The 15,807-nt window shown below is 34.4% G+C and overlaps 1 protein-coding gene across 2 annotated transcripts in view; it reads left to right on the top strand.

The window, feature by feature from the left end:
* The window catches only part of phf14 (PHD finger protein 14), a 249,319-nt gene that overhangs the window by 26,445 nt on the left and 207,067 nt on the right, over positions 1-15,807 (top strand). For both annotated transcript variants that reach the window (XM_039736617.1, XM_039736616.1), the window contains exon 5: positions 12,296-12,455. In XM_039736617.1, coding sequence (XP_039592551.1) covers positions 12,296-12,455 — 160 coding nt within the window. The remainder of the gene's footprint in view (positions 1-12,295; positions 12,456-15,807) is intronic.

Here is a 15,807-nt window from a genome sequence, read left to right as displayed (position 1 = left end):
GATACAGTATGAGGTATAATATATATTACAAATTAATGGAACATTTTTTTAAAATTATTTTTCCTAATAATGACCCATTTGATTTTCAGCAAGGTATTGTTGATTATAAGACCTTATTATAAGTAAAAATGTCTGACACACTTTATTTTTATTGTAGCCTCAACAAAAATTGTAATTTCATTATGGGTATGTATTGTGCTTTCGTTTAAAATTTGCAGCAGGCAAATGAAGGCGTAATTGTGCTTATTTATTTAGAAATTAAGTGCCAGTTGAAATCCAAGAGGCATTGAATGTTAAAATGATTGTTACATTATTTTGTCATTATAGATTAATTAAATTATGATTTCTGTACTCTTTTCATTGTTATCTTTAGGTAAGATGTCTTATTTTTCACAATTTCTGTGCTGTTAATATTTTATATAAATGGGCCTTGTAGCTGTCAGCTATCTAAGTGCCCTTGCTGCATAGCATCAGGTTGGTTACTGAGAGTATTATTTTTCATTTTGTCTTGCCCTCTCTCCCCTGATGGGCAGCCACATGTCTGATCTTTAAAGAGCAACTTTCATGCAGTGTAGAGGCTGGAAACCTAACTCTGATGTTCAGGTCTCCGCTAAAGAACAAACCTTATTAACTGATTAAGGAGCAAAAGAATATTTTTCTGCTTGTTCCATTCTAGCTTAAATCTGTCAGATTGTAAATGTTGTGTATGCTACAAATTATATTTAAACTATTGTTAGGCATAAATATTGTTAGGTGAAATTTGAGACATCTATAAGTAAAGAATTTTATAGCATGGTTGTTAAACATTATAGTGATTTGTTATTGATAACTTATAGATTTTGCTTAAGAATTGAAGTCTTTGCTTATCAAAAATATTGCTAAATAAAGACTGAAAATATTTTTGATGTTGTGGAAAAGACTAGATTAAAATGAGACCTTTAGTATTTTGTAATAAATTGTGGCAAATAAACTTTTTTTAAATATAAATTGTAAGTAAACTGCCAATTTCATCTGTGGCACTTACATGTCTGTTTCAAGTCATGATGTATCCTGGATGGACCGGTTTTAAGAACATGCCCAGAAAAATTAGATTTTCATATCCTCTGAAAAAATTTTTGTTTTTCATGTTATAGATATCTTCTGTTATAGCTGTCTTTCAGCTGTTATTCACCAAGTGATAAAATGCACTTTTCGGTCCACACTTTTAAAGCACACCAGTGCAAAGATGATGGGTGTTTCTGTGTATATTTAAAAAGTATGGAATCGTGTGAGTGAACTATTCAGGCATCTTTCAAGGCAAATGTCAAAAATCATTACTTTAGTGATGTATTTAATTCATACTAGTAACAAGATAAGAAGCTCTAATGCTAACCTCTATGGCTAATACTAAACTCTGGCCCTGCGTTTTGTTTTTTGTTTGTCCAGAGCATAAGTTTAGTAAAACATGGTTAATGCAAATTTAATAATATAAACTTGTCTGCTAAGAGAAAATACTCAATGTAAAGGAGCGTATCTCTAGCTATCTCTGAAGCAGCCCAATTGGAAATATACTGGAGCAATACTTACTATACTTCCTGCATTTATAAAAGGGAATTCCTGTATCGATGACCACAGATGGTCATGTAATTCTGTATTAATGCTAATGTTCTTCTGCATTGCAATTTTCTTTTTAAATTCAGTTATATTGTGTTTTGTTAATATACTGTGATGTGCAGGCAGCTTGTGAAGTGCTGTGGAGGAGCAGAAAGGGTGGAAAGAATGGTAAAAGTGATGGGACTTGGTGAAGGGCTTCTACTCTGTGAGGAGTGAACAAGCGGAGATGAGTGACAGGAGAAGTTACGAGAAAAAAGAAGGTGCAGCAGAAGGAAGTTTTGAATAGGGAGTCGAGAGATAATAAGCAGGAGCGTCTCCAATATAGAACAGGACAGAATGTGAGTGGCAGAAAATAATTATTGGTAGGGAAAGCTTTCTTTTATTGTTTTGGAGATGTGCTCTGTAACCCAGATAACAGAGTACAAGACAGGGCACTGTTTATTACGGAATGAAGACTCCAAGTAAAATGTAGAAATGTATGAAACTCCAGTACCTCCGAGTTGTATTTGCTTATTGTGCTGTTCATTACAATATTATGTAAATTTATATATATAAGAAATTTTGGCAAACTCATTGAAGATGCAAAACTCAATGGTAGCAAGCGCCATTTTTTTTTTTTTTTTTGCTGTTACTACCTGCACTCTTAGATGCATACTGGCTTTCATCTTGATTATTTGTTCTGTTCCCTCATCCTCCTGGCATGAAGTATCAAGCACCATAAAGCACTTTTTCACATGAGCAACAAGCGAGCAGATCCCTTTAATGCGTTAAGTGTCATGAAGCACTCTCACATGAATGACAGGTGGGATTTTGTATGGGTGTTAAGCGTTGCAAAGCACCAACAAACATAAACAACAATGGTTTTGACCTTTGGAGTTTTGTGAGTATCATGTACATTACCAAAGGGTGAAAAGTGAGATAACAGCTGCGTGGCTTTTCATTGGAGGGTGAGTAAGAGATGCAAAAACAGCTGCACAGCAGTTCAAAAGTGAGCATCTGCAGCATAGAGGCAACAGACAGTAGCCGATTACCTGTTTCAGTTCAAAAGAATATACTTTCCTGTGACATTGTGTTTTGCAAAGACAATCCTCAAAAGCAGAGTCACAAGGAAAACACAAGAATTTATCCAATGCAGGAATGTTTTACTCATGGGCAGTTTTATGTATATTCAAGAGTAAACAGTTTCAGTGATGTAGTGATAATATTATTATTACATAGTATTGAATAATTCCAAGGGAAACAGGGTAACAAGCTAATATAGACTCACTGGCCACTCTATTAGGTAAACCTTGCTAGTCCGGGTTGGCCCACCTTCAGAACTGCTGTAATTCTTCATGGCATAGATTCAACAATGTGCTGGAAACATTCCTCAGGGATTATGGTCCATATTGTTATGATAGCATTAAACAGTTGCTGCAGATTTGTTGGCTGCACATCCATGATGTGAATCTCGCATGCCACCATGTCCCAAAGGTGCTGTATGAGATTTGGTGACTGTATAGGCCATTTGAGTACAGTAAATTCATTATCATTTTCAAGAAAAGAGATGATTTGAGCTTTGTGACATAATGTGTTATCCTGCTGGAAGTAGCCATCAGCAGATGGGTACATTGCAGTCAAAGGATGGAAATAGTCAGCAACAATACTCAGGCGGGTTGTGGCATTTAAACGATGCTCTGTTGGTACTAAGGGACCCAAAGAGGCCACCACCACAAGCCTAAACCGTTAATACAAGGCAGAATAGGTCAATGCTTTCATGTTGCTGACTCCAAATTCTGACCCTACCATTTGAATGTCGCAGCAGAAATCGAGACTCTCCACACCAGGCAATGTGTTTTCCAATCTTTTGTTGTCTAATTTTGGTGAGCCCATGTGAATTGTAGCCTCAGTTGCCTGTTCTTAGCTGACAGGAGTCGCACCCAGTGTGGACTCTGCTGCTGTAGCCCATCTGCTATAAGGTTTCATGTGTTGTCTATTCAGAGATGCTCTTCTGCATACCTCAGTTGTAACCAGTGGTTATTTGAGTTACTGTTGCCGTTCTATCAGCTGGAAGCAGTCTAGTCTGGCCATTCTTCTGTGACCTCTGGCATCAACAAGGCACTGGATATTTCCCCTTTTTCAGACCATTCTCTGTAAACCCTAGAGATGGTTATGCGTACAAATCCCAGTAGATCAGCATTTTCTTAAATACTCAGACCAGCCTGTCTAGCAACAACAACCATGTCACATTTACAATCACTTAAAATCACCTTTCTTCCTTTTTTCTGATCCTCTGCTTGAACTTCAGCAGGTTGTCTTGACAATGTCTACATGTCTAAAATGCATTGAGTTGCTGCCATGTGATTGGGTGATCAGATATTTGCATTAACAAGCAGTTGAACAGGTGTACCTAATAAAGGACCCGGTGAGTGTATATATAGTAGTAGAAACACAAAGGTGTATATATTTTATTATGTACATTGTACATATAAGTTTTTCTCTGATTATCCAATAATTGAACATCTTATGTTATTAAATGATAATAAAATGTTTATGATAATGTATTGTAGGCAAGTTACTGTTATTGAAAGGAAAGTCTTGTTTTTGGTGTTTCATTTTCTTCTTGGATAAGATTAATGTAAAGTTTGACATTTTATATATAAAGTGTCCAAAAATCAGTTTTGTTAATACTGTAAATGTCAGTAGGGAACAAAATGTTTTGTAACTAATTGATTGAGTACATTTGAAATATTTGGTGGAAGCTATTCAAATGAAATCAGCCTTAAAAGTGGTTTAACCAAATGATGTAGAATAATATAAATGTAATCATGTAAGGCAGCTGCTTATTAAATTTATCAGAGTGCAATTCGTTTACAAAAGCTTAGCTTTTGCAGACATGAGGAAAACCTGCTGTTCCTCAAAACCCTTTTTAGGGGCCTAATCTGTCACTGTGGCTGAGTGCGTTTGTGCCTTGATCTTGTAACAGTCTTGTAATAGCTGTACACCCCCAGCTGTGATGTCAGCAGCAGTGACATATTGATTGCAGTGTGTCTGAAGAAAAATGTCTGTTACATATCATAGTATGTGACACTAGCCCTTGGTAGCACACTTGATAGCAAGTGCCCTTGGGTCCAGTTGCCATAAATTAAATGAGATGCAAAGTTATAAATCTGGTAGAACATTTTTCTTCTTTATTCTATGACATTTTACTGTGTTCTGCCATGACTACAGCTAACCATTTAATATCCAATTTATTACTACAGAGCCTATAAATATAAATATCTCCTTAATAAGAAGAGCCTCATACTTAAATTTGACCCAGTCCTGTGTATGGAAAGTTTTACAGCTAGATTAGTTTTGCAGATGTAAAAAATTAAAAATGAGATCTTGAAGCTACAATTGAGTTCAGAGTTCAGAGAAATCAGTTAAAGAATAGCATGTACAATTTTAAGATTGGTTTGCAGTCTTTTTTATTTTAGAAGGATATAGAATATATTAAAGGTGTCATAGCTAATTAAATGATTTTTGCCATATTATACATTTAAGTGGCAGCGTCTGTGGTACTTAAAAAAGCCCATTGCATAATTAAATTTGAATGTGTTCAGTTTTGAATATCTAATGTTTTGTTGAAAACATTGCTTTCTATATTGTGCATTAGCTAAACATTTAGTTAATAGTCTTTTTAGGCAGTACATTAATCTACAATTATACTTTAATTGCTGATTCTAAACCGGACAGGCTACACTGTATTTAAAAGTGCATTTTTAGAAAATTTAGATTTGCTAAATATTATGAGGATAGATACTAATTTGCAGATTTTCATATATATTAAGTAGGAGTTTAAATAAATCAAAATATTACTCCATAAAGCAGTTGGCAGTAAAACAGGTTAATAGGTTAATGCCAAAAGCAAATAAAATATTAAATATTATATCAAGATATTAAATTAAATGAAACCAAAGTTAAAATATTTTCTGTTTGGAAAAAATGTAGTTTTGGATATAGCTGTCCTTAAGGGAAAAAGAAAAAATCCTTTCACAGTTTATTAACTGTATTAGCACACATTCTTCATTACCAGATTGTTCTCACTACCCTGAGCACTATTACTTTTTATTTAAAGCTGTCAAAATTAAAATATGACTTTTTATATTTCATCCATCCATCCATTTTCTAACCCGCTGAATACAGGGTCACGGGGGTCTGCTAGAGCCAATCCCAGCCAACACAGGGCACAAGGCAGGAACCAATCCTGGGCAGGGTGCCAACCCACCGCAGGACACACACCCACACACCAAGCACACACTAGGGCCAATTTAGAATCGCCAATCCACCTAACCTGCATGTCTTTGGATTGTGGGAGGAAACCGGAGTGCCCGGAGGAAACCCACGCAGACACGGGGAGAACATGCAAACTCCACGCAGGGAGGACCCGGGAAGCGAACCCGGGTCTTGTAACTGCGAGGCAGCAGCGCTACCACTGCGCCACCATGCCGCCCTTTTTATATTTCATGTTTTGCTTAATTTATAATGCTGTATTTTGGAGTCTAGCAAGTAACTGAAATAAAAAAATAATAATACAAAAATGAAAACAATTTCTAGGCTATCAAGAGCTATTCCCCAGTTTAGCAGGGTTTCTGGTTTATAAAATTTCTGTCCATTGAGATTTATGTCCATTTTTATATAGACGACAATATCTTAGTGAATTGGAGTTGTAGTTTAGTGGTGTGGTGGATGTGAACTTGTATTTCTTCCATGTTCAGAATTAAACTTCCATCAAAAATAGCCTATCAAGCATCAATATACTTTGAGATAACAGAAATCAGCGCTAAAATGCTAACTCAGAGCAGATATTGTTATCCACATGTAAGCTTTGCCCTCGGCATTTAACCTCGTCGAATGGAGCTCAAGAGTCGGTATTAAACAGTGCAAGCAAAGCAAGGTCTAGGTTTTTACTTCATATACTTTCTTCTGTAAAGACTATGAAGTGGTTTCACAGCATACCTTTTACCTTCTTTTAAAAACAACTCTATCTAGCTCTCATTTTCTTAGATTACATTACTTGTTCATTTTGTTCTTCTCTCTTCCCTTTATATATGATACCTATTTAACTGAAAGAGATTTAGTTATCCTTATAGCATATATGCCTTGGTCACGGTGCAGTTTTTGTGGCTTTTTCTTATGGTGCCTTGTAAGCTTCATTCAAAGAACAACCTTGGAAGATTTATATATAGCACATCTCCTTCTTAATCTTGGGAGGTTCCTGATTAGGTGCATCTTCTGCCATTTTTTTGAGGGAATTAGGATGCAATTTAGTACTCATTCCGTTTGGAACTACAAAACCTAGCTAGGATTGTATCTGCACTTGGTTGGGGCGTGTGTGTGTGGATGTATATGTTTAACGTATGTAAATACACACTTATTTCTGTCATGTGGCAACAGTGTAGAATTCAGATACTCTGGATATGCACATGTGCTGTCTGCTGGTTTCATAATTGCTTAAATACTGCAGAAGAGCTCCACAGGGTAGTGGTGACTTAGTGTGGCAGTAAATGTGATAGCAGCAGAATATACTAAAGCATAACTTCACTTTACTTTTTCCCTATTTATTTATGCAAAATAAGAAATGAAGACTTAAATTACATGACCGATACACAAGCACACTTTGAAATATTAAAGAATATATTTATCAAACCACTTTTCAAGTTATGTTACTAAATGACACTGGGATCTAATCTGCCATCAACAATTGACAGAAAGTAATGGCAAAGAAGATACCTTACCTTCTTTGATAGCATAGTAAGAATTAAGGTTTATACACTGATAAAAATGTATTCTTGTTCTGGCAAAATAAATATGTGAAAATTTACTGCAAGACAGATCTCATAGAAATATACTGTATATTATTGCGTGAAGAAGAGGAAACCATTTCACTATTATAATTCAGTTCATGCAGTTAAACCCACTTACAACTGAATGACATGTTTTTAGGCTGCATCCTAAGCCCTTGCATTTCTTTACCTTTTTTTATGTTTTTTTATGTATCCTGGCATATACTGCTGTGATTAGAAGGTAAAGAGAAATACAATGAATACTCCCTTGGGAGCTGCTGCACATTCTTTTTTTTTTAAATTGCATTGTGCACATTACATAATCTGTGGATATCACTATCTTTAAATATATGTGAATTTTAGATCCGATATCGGAGAGACAGTACAGAGATTGATGCCAAATATACTTTACACTGATAAAACATTTGTGAAGTTCATTATTAAATCTAACATTACACCTTTTTATACCTGTATGGAATGTGTACATTATCATTGGTCATTAATAACATTATTCTACATAATTTCAAAAACCATCTGTTCTAAATGTTGGCAAGTACCACAGCAGCTTTTGATTAGTTCTCACTTTACTTTTTTGAAAATAGCTGGCATAAAAATAAAACGTCAATCTTCTGTTTCTTAAGGTTGCTACAGTTATCCTGTAGTCTTTTTATTTTATTATTTTTTTAATCGTTTTCTTTAAAAAAATGACTATATACCCCACAGCTTGTTAGTGACACTGTTACAAAAGAATATTCAAAATTTTACTCAAAGCAGAAAAATGTTGAACAGAGCAACACTATTTGACAAAAACTTCTTTAAGAAATTGATCATTGCATATACTTTAATTATCTTTAAGAGCAGTCATATCATCCATCCATCCATTTTCCAACCTGCTGAATCCATACACAGGGTCAGGGGGGTCTGCTGGAGCCAACCCAGCCAACACAGGGCGCAAGGCAGGAACCAATCCCGGGCAGGGCACCAACCCAATGCAGGCAGTCATATCAGTTATTTCATAATATAAAAACACCATCTTATTTAATTTGTTTCATGTAATTTCTAATTTTTTTCAAGTTACAGTATTTTAGAGCTTGCTATTGGATATTTATCCAAAGTGGTTCCCTGCCTTGGGCCTGATGATGCCATGAGGAGCCATTTCTTCCTGCAAGCTTTAAGTAGATAACAAGATTTAAAGAAAATAAATGCAGCTTGCCCACCTCTCACACACCATTCAAAAGCATTCTTGTTTCTTCTCTAATACTTTTTTCTCACATGATCCTTATTCCTCCCTTAAACTTTCCTCTCAGGTCTGTTATTGTTTTTATTATTATTCTTATAACCTGTGAAAACTTTAACCTCTATTCTGGGATCAAGGAGGCCTTCTTTGCTATATACAATTATACTTTAATTGCTGATTCTACACAGGACAGGCTCTATAGAGGCAATAGAACACTCTCTAGCATTTTTTTTCTTTTTTCTAAGACCACTTGCCATTCCTGTTAATCTCCAATACTGAGCCTACTTAGTTCCAGCTTTTTTAATAGAGCCATTACCTTGCCATCTATTACTCTTGTAATCTAGTTGACAGCCCTCTGTTGCGTTATTCTGTCTCAAATGTGTGGTTAGGAATCCTTGGTATGATCAGTTTTGCCTGCCTTCTAGCATGCTTGGTGGATCAATAAATGTTTTATCCATGCATTTGTGAGTGTGTTCCTGGAGGATACATTTCCAGGACATAACACACAAACATGGTTTCTTTCACCCCTGGTGGGTGTTGGACTATCAAACTTTTCTACAAAACTGTTAACACACTGTCAATTTAAGACAATAGAGGATATCCTCCTTGTCCTGCGACAGTAATTTTTCTGGTAACTTTTTAAATTTTCACACTATTTCCTTTTATTTCAATCAATTATGTATAAATCTTGAAGGTCATCCCTATTTTCCACCATGAATCGACCAACAAATATTAAAAACTATTAAAAGTGGTGCTGCATGATTTGATCAAAAAATCATATTGGCACTGTGATTTAAACTGCGATATGCAAATATTAAAGTTACCATTTTGCATTTCAAGGCTCAAAGCAAATGATCACACTTAGACGATTTTCCATTATTTATTTATTATCTGAAAACTCTTTCAAATAACAGCCAACTTAAATTATTGAATGTCCGTTGCCAAACAAGGACCAAATTACTTTATATGATGCACTGTAGTTTCTATTTTAAACTTAAAATAAATACATAAATTATGCTAGATTGTAAAATAAAAAAAAAAGTGGACCACTGTTTTCTTGCACATCACTACCACTCTCTCTCTCAATGTGTGCATCGTCTTTAAAAGAATTATCATTTATAAGTACATGATGTGTAAAGTTTAATCTTTGTTTATATTATAATAACACTAATAATAATAATAATAATAAAAATAATGTGTATACACTGCATAGTAAATATATTATTAATGTCTCTGCTACTCCTAAGGAGATACATTTTGTTGTGATGACCAGAGGGTGTGAGAGACAGAGGAGTGGAATTAGCCTCTTAAAAATATTTTTTGGCCTATTCAGCACTGTTTCCACCCACCAGTCAAGTCTTCAGGGGTACCTAATGCTCCCAAGCCATTGTGAACATGATTGAGGGTCCACCAACATTAGTGTTAAACCAGTCTTTTTTTTCTCATAACTGCTGCCACCAGTGTAACGACCCGAGAGGTGCGAGATGCGGAAGAATATAATTAGCCTCTTACCGGCGATCGCTGATGAGTGGCCCTAGAAAGGGACAGTTGGCATCTGCTTGTGCATGTATTCCCGCTACCACAGACAGTCCAACGCCACCTGAGGAGCATGTCTCAGAACTCTTTATACTAATGAATATCATGTTGCAGGCTAATTTAATATAAGGTACAGAAGAGTTTGTACTTTCACAAATGTTATGTTATTTTAAGTGCTAATAGTGCTTAGAATGTTATGTTTTACCTAAACTTTCTGAATGCAAGGTAAAGTCTGTGACTGAAGCACTGGAATCTGGTTCATTGATTCAACTCTACTGTGTTGACTATGGTAGATCTGTGGTCTGTGGGTATGGCAACTAGATGCTGCTCATGCAGCCTCCACTCAGTCAAGGCTTCTTTTAAGTGTAGAGCAATGATTTCACCAGGATGATTTGCTGAAAAATACGATGTTCACAAGCAGTGACTTTTCAGTGCTGAATTGTCACCTATGTAGTGCATGGTTAGGCTGATGCAACATTCTGTTGTCTGGCTTGACTACAATGTTTCATAGTATTCTGGCTTCACTATTTTAGATTCAACTTCACCTTTGCATTTTCTGCACAATTCAGGGATGGAGGTTTGTGAGAAGTCATTGCATGAAGAAAGCTTATATCAGTCAAGTTTCTTGGTTAGTTTCTGAACCTTCTTTGCTGTTTGCATATAAGGACAACATGTCTTTTGCAATGTAATATTGTGTGTGACAAGTCTGTGGTTTTATGTCTCCTTGGCGTTTTCTTGTGTGCAGCACCGCTTCCAAATGCACCAGACTTCTTGTTTGTGTTGGCACAGCCAAGCATTTGGCTGCAGCAGTTAAGCTTGCATTTAACCTTTTTGCTATATATTCATTGTAGGGTTCAGTGGGTTGTCTTTGATGTTGATATCAATTATTTATGTTTCCATGCAATGTAGCATATTCAGTTTTGCACACTATCTCTCTCCATCTGATCGATTAAAATCTGATCAATGTCTCTGTGGTGAAATCTAAAGTACTTTTAAATGACAAATATAGATTTTTTGTTTGGTATCAAGTTACCAACTTCCGCCTACTATGTTGTACTAATATTGACAGAATAAACAACAGATTAGTTTATTTTGTTGTTTACAAAGTAAATTTTGATTATGCTACTAGTTCAAAACAAATGGCAACAGGACTGATTAAGAGGGCTTCTGATTGGTTAGTCTTACTGTGTGTTTCACACGTCCATAGTTCATGTTCCATAGACTGGAAGCAAAACCACATACAAAGGCGTGAAGCGATTAGAGGCACAATACCTATACTGCTGGTAGAACATCGCAGCCTTCTGGGATTTAGTAATCACATGGATTCAAATTGAGATTTCAGTTCTAATGTAATTCATTGTGCAGCATAAATTAAAGTATTTTTTTTTATTTAGTCAAAGTTGCTGTGTATTGTAACCTTTATGCTTTACTTAATAAGGGATGCAAATTATTTAGATGTATCAAATAAATGCTGTTTTTCCCATGACTGTTTCAGCTGTCATATTTACAACAGTTCTACACAGTCAAACATGATTTCTTATCTGGCAATGTCAAGCAACAGAAACAGAAATTTTGACTTGACGACCACAGAATGTGTGAAGGAAATTAAACCTTTGAAATTTTTGTATATGTTGTTCTTAACCACCTGACCTTAAAGTAGAAAAATTAGAAGAAATTGAAAAGGTCAATACATATGAGTAGTGGATAGGTCAATTCAAAAAACTATCAGTAGTTTTGCAGTTTTGGGTATGGTTTGAGATTTCTTTAAAATATTTGTATTGTTTTAAAATGTATGTCTTAAAGTCTGTTATTTTTTTTTTCCACTTTGAATATGGAAGGACACAGAATACTCAAAGATATGCTTTGTCAGTTATTGGTGACTTTGAATCGGCCCTTTGTAAATGAGTGGGTTTGCATGAGTGTACTGACTTTTAAAATTGTTTCCTGGTTTTCACCTGATAAAAACTGGGTTCAACAAGTTTGATAAACATAATGTAGTATACCTGCAACTGTTAAGAACACTTTATTTTAAAATACACTACATGTAACAGTTATCGCTTTAAATTACTTCATATCTTAAATATTGTAAATATTTTGATTGTTTTGTTTCTTTCATTTTTAGGTTGTTATGGAGTTGATGGTGAAAGTGACTCCATCATGAGTTCAGCTTCAGAAAATTCTACTGAACCCTGGTTCTGTGATGCATGCAAAAATGGAGTTGTGCCAAGCTGTGAACTATGTCCTAACCAGGATGGGATTTTTAAAGAGACAGATGCTGGAAGGTAAACATTTTAATTTTGCATTTAGGTAAAATAAACATTACATTTTCATTGTTTTATGTTGCTGCTAGAGGGATTAAAGCTGAAATAAATTGCGTTTCATTTATAAATGTAGTATTGCAAAGTGAATCATTTCGAAATCTGTAGCCTGTATCAGGAAAAAAATGGATTAAAATTTATTGGTGAGCATTTGGTTTAAGTGTAAAAAAAATTATTGTGAAATTCATACAAAAAAAAAAAACCAAATTAACCTGCTTACAAATAATTAATCCACAGTATACCATAAGCAGGAAAGTTAATGCAGTCAAGTATACTGAAAAATTGAAAATGTAAAGCATAAATCAATTATATTTTACAGGAGAACCAATCTGCATTAAATATACATAGAAACATATATTTTTCTTAAAAAAAAACATTTTTACATAAACGAAAAGTAATACATAGAAAACCAAAACTCAAGTGACATCTAATAATAAATTGCATTGAGAAACATGTAATAGTTAAATTAATCCACAACTAACATATTTTTAATGTGGTTCCAATAAATTGATAAGATGAAAACCTCTTTTAAAATTACCACATGAATTTACCACAAAGATTACAAAAGTTAAAAAAGTGAAACAACTGAAAGATTACAAGTGCCTGTAAACATACCAAAAGATACAGGACTTTTTAGTATCTTTCAAAGATTGGTTCTTCTGTACTAAACAATTTATTTATACTTTACATTTTCTAATTGTTCAGTATACTTATTTGTGTTAAGTTTCCTGTTTATTCTATATTGTACATAATTCAAATGTAGCAACAGGGTTTAATGTAATGCTGTTAAAAAAGCTTGTTTTTGTGCAGAATGCCATAACTTCTTCAGTTAATAAAATAAAATACATTTTAAATTAACTCAAAATAATAAGAACTAGTGATCATGTTTGTGTATACACTGATGACGCTGAAATGTTTGTTACCTATGTTGTGGTTTTCACTTCATTGTAATATCCTGCCTTTATTTATTACTATTCCATGTAATGAAGATTTGATTAATAAATCATTTTGAAATTTGGTTGCATTCTGTTCCTTTTTGTCGAATAATAGCCAACCAACTATTGACAACTTATGTAGTGTATGAGAATCTTTAAAATAATCAGTATGAGAGTGCAGAGAAATAAACTACAGCTTATAATTCGTATATTGCAGTTTAGTCTATGTCTTATGAAACAATGTAAGTCTTAAGTTTTGAGTTAAATACATTCAAATAAACAGATTAGAAATAATTTTTAATTAAGCTGTTAACTATTTCATTATAATTTTAAAAATCAAAAGACCGTTTATATTGGTCACTGCATTTGTATGTGGTAATTACTTCAAAGTGTTACTTTAAACATTTCTGAGTATGCTGAACACATTTTTAATAATGAATGTTTATGGATTATGGATTTTGTAACAGCAAGATGTATATTTGTTTAGCAGTTGGACTTTTGACTGCATAATACTTTTTATATCGCCTCATATTTTTTAATAACTATTTCAGTATATATGCATATTTATATTGAAGGCTGTTGGAATTGTTCAACTATGGCATAGTTTCAGACAGACACAATCCCAAGAAATCCAAGCTAATGTGTCCAGAGAAAAGCAGCATGAATCACGGAGTCAGCTGCAATGCTATTAAAGATAAAAATATGAAAGCCTGCACTAGTATTTAATACTTCAGTAGAGCATGACAAACAGTGTAAATTAAATTGAGAATGAAGTACTTGTTGAAGATGTTTATCTTTATATTGGACTTTGGATTCTTTCATTTTCTGAAGTCTACATTTAAAATTGTATCATTTTATATAGGAAGGTTTGGCATGTAAGCAGATAAATTTAAGAAGCACCAACTTCTCAGATTAGAGGAAACTTAGTGTAACCTGGAAGTTTTTAGAAAAAAAACACACAAAGATTGGAGCAGTACAATATTAAGCACATATACTAATTTATTATGAACTTTTTATATATCAATAGTAGTAGTATACATTCATTTTTTAACTGAATTTGCAATATCTCTGTTTTATTTATTTAAACTATGAATGATCTGTCAGAATGTAGCTGATGTAGGAGATTAATTGGTTTTCAAAGTAAACATGTTGTTTCTGTACATCTCATTTCACTGCTTTGATTATTAGCTTCAGAGAATATAATTCTTCCTGGCTTTAGGACATACATGATTGAGTCAAATTAAAATACATTATGGACTAAGGCAGTCATAAATTTGAAAAACAAAACAAAAGGTCAATGAGTCATATAAAGGATAAGTGTTTTGATAGTTTACTTGGGTTCTTTTTGTTTTAATCAAGTAGTATTTCAAAGTGATGCCAACACTACTGATTAGCACCTGCAAGTAAGAATTTCACTATACTCAGTACATGTGAAAATAAGGTGCCTATCATATACCTTTAAATACAGTCATGAGTAGTCTCACATATGAGTGCAAATGTTATCAAGAAACAGTGAGAACAAAATGACATCCAGAAAGAAATACTCCAAAGCATGCCTTTTTCTGTGATCGTGTCTGTTAATGTCATTGTTTCCAAGTAACAATATAAATATAGTTTGAGAACCTGACGGAAACCCAAGTTATCTTTCAATATACCTTGATTTTGGGAAACAGTTTACGTGACATATATAACCTTGAATTTTGCTTAAAAGCAGAATATACTGTGTAAAATGTGTGGATATACCTTATTTGTAACCTGCAAGCTGTTTTAGCCACTAAAGGTAATTTGAGCTTCCCCAAGATTACAGGGGATTTTATGGCGCTTTTCCACTGCATAGTACAGCACGAAACGGTTCAGTTCAGTTCACTTTTGGGGGGTTTTCCACTGGGAACAGTACCTGGTACCTGGTCCTTTTTTTTAGTACCACCTCAGCCGAGGTTCCAAGCGTGCCGAACCGTTACCAAAACGTGACGTGTAAACTCTGCTGGTCACTGATTGGCCGGAGAAAATCGTCATTACTGCGTCACTGGCTATTCTTTTATTTAAAGGTACACACACGCGGAAGTTTGTGTCCCGTCTCTCCATCGCTGGACGCAGTTTGTTGCATAAGTGGATGAATGTTTCTTCAGACATTCGAAAGTTCTCCAACCACTGAGTGTTTGTAAAACCGGGAACAATCACATCCCACCACTCTGAGGCATGGTTAAATGTCCAAACAGATGGTCTGTTGCGGCGACTTTTTTGCAAAATGTGGAAGATCTGTAATATACAGAATCAGCATTTTAATGTTACACTGGCAGTTAAGTTCATTTTATGCTTTGCAACAGTGATAAAAGTTAGCTAGTGATGTGCTTTTTTTAGATGCTTACCCTTGCGTGTCG

The sequence above is a fragment of the Polypterus senegalus genome, chromosome 15 (genome assembly GCF_016835505.1).
Source record: "Polypterus senegalus isolate Bchr_013 chromosome 15, ASM1683550v1, whole genome shotgun sequence".
Lineage (NCBI taxonomy): Eukaryota > Metazoa > Chordata > Cladistia > Polypteriformes > Polypteridae > Polypterus > Polypterus senegalus.
The sequence above is the reverse complement of the archived record's forward strand: the minus strand, read 5'-3'. Positions and strand labels throughout refer to the sequence as shown.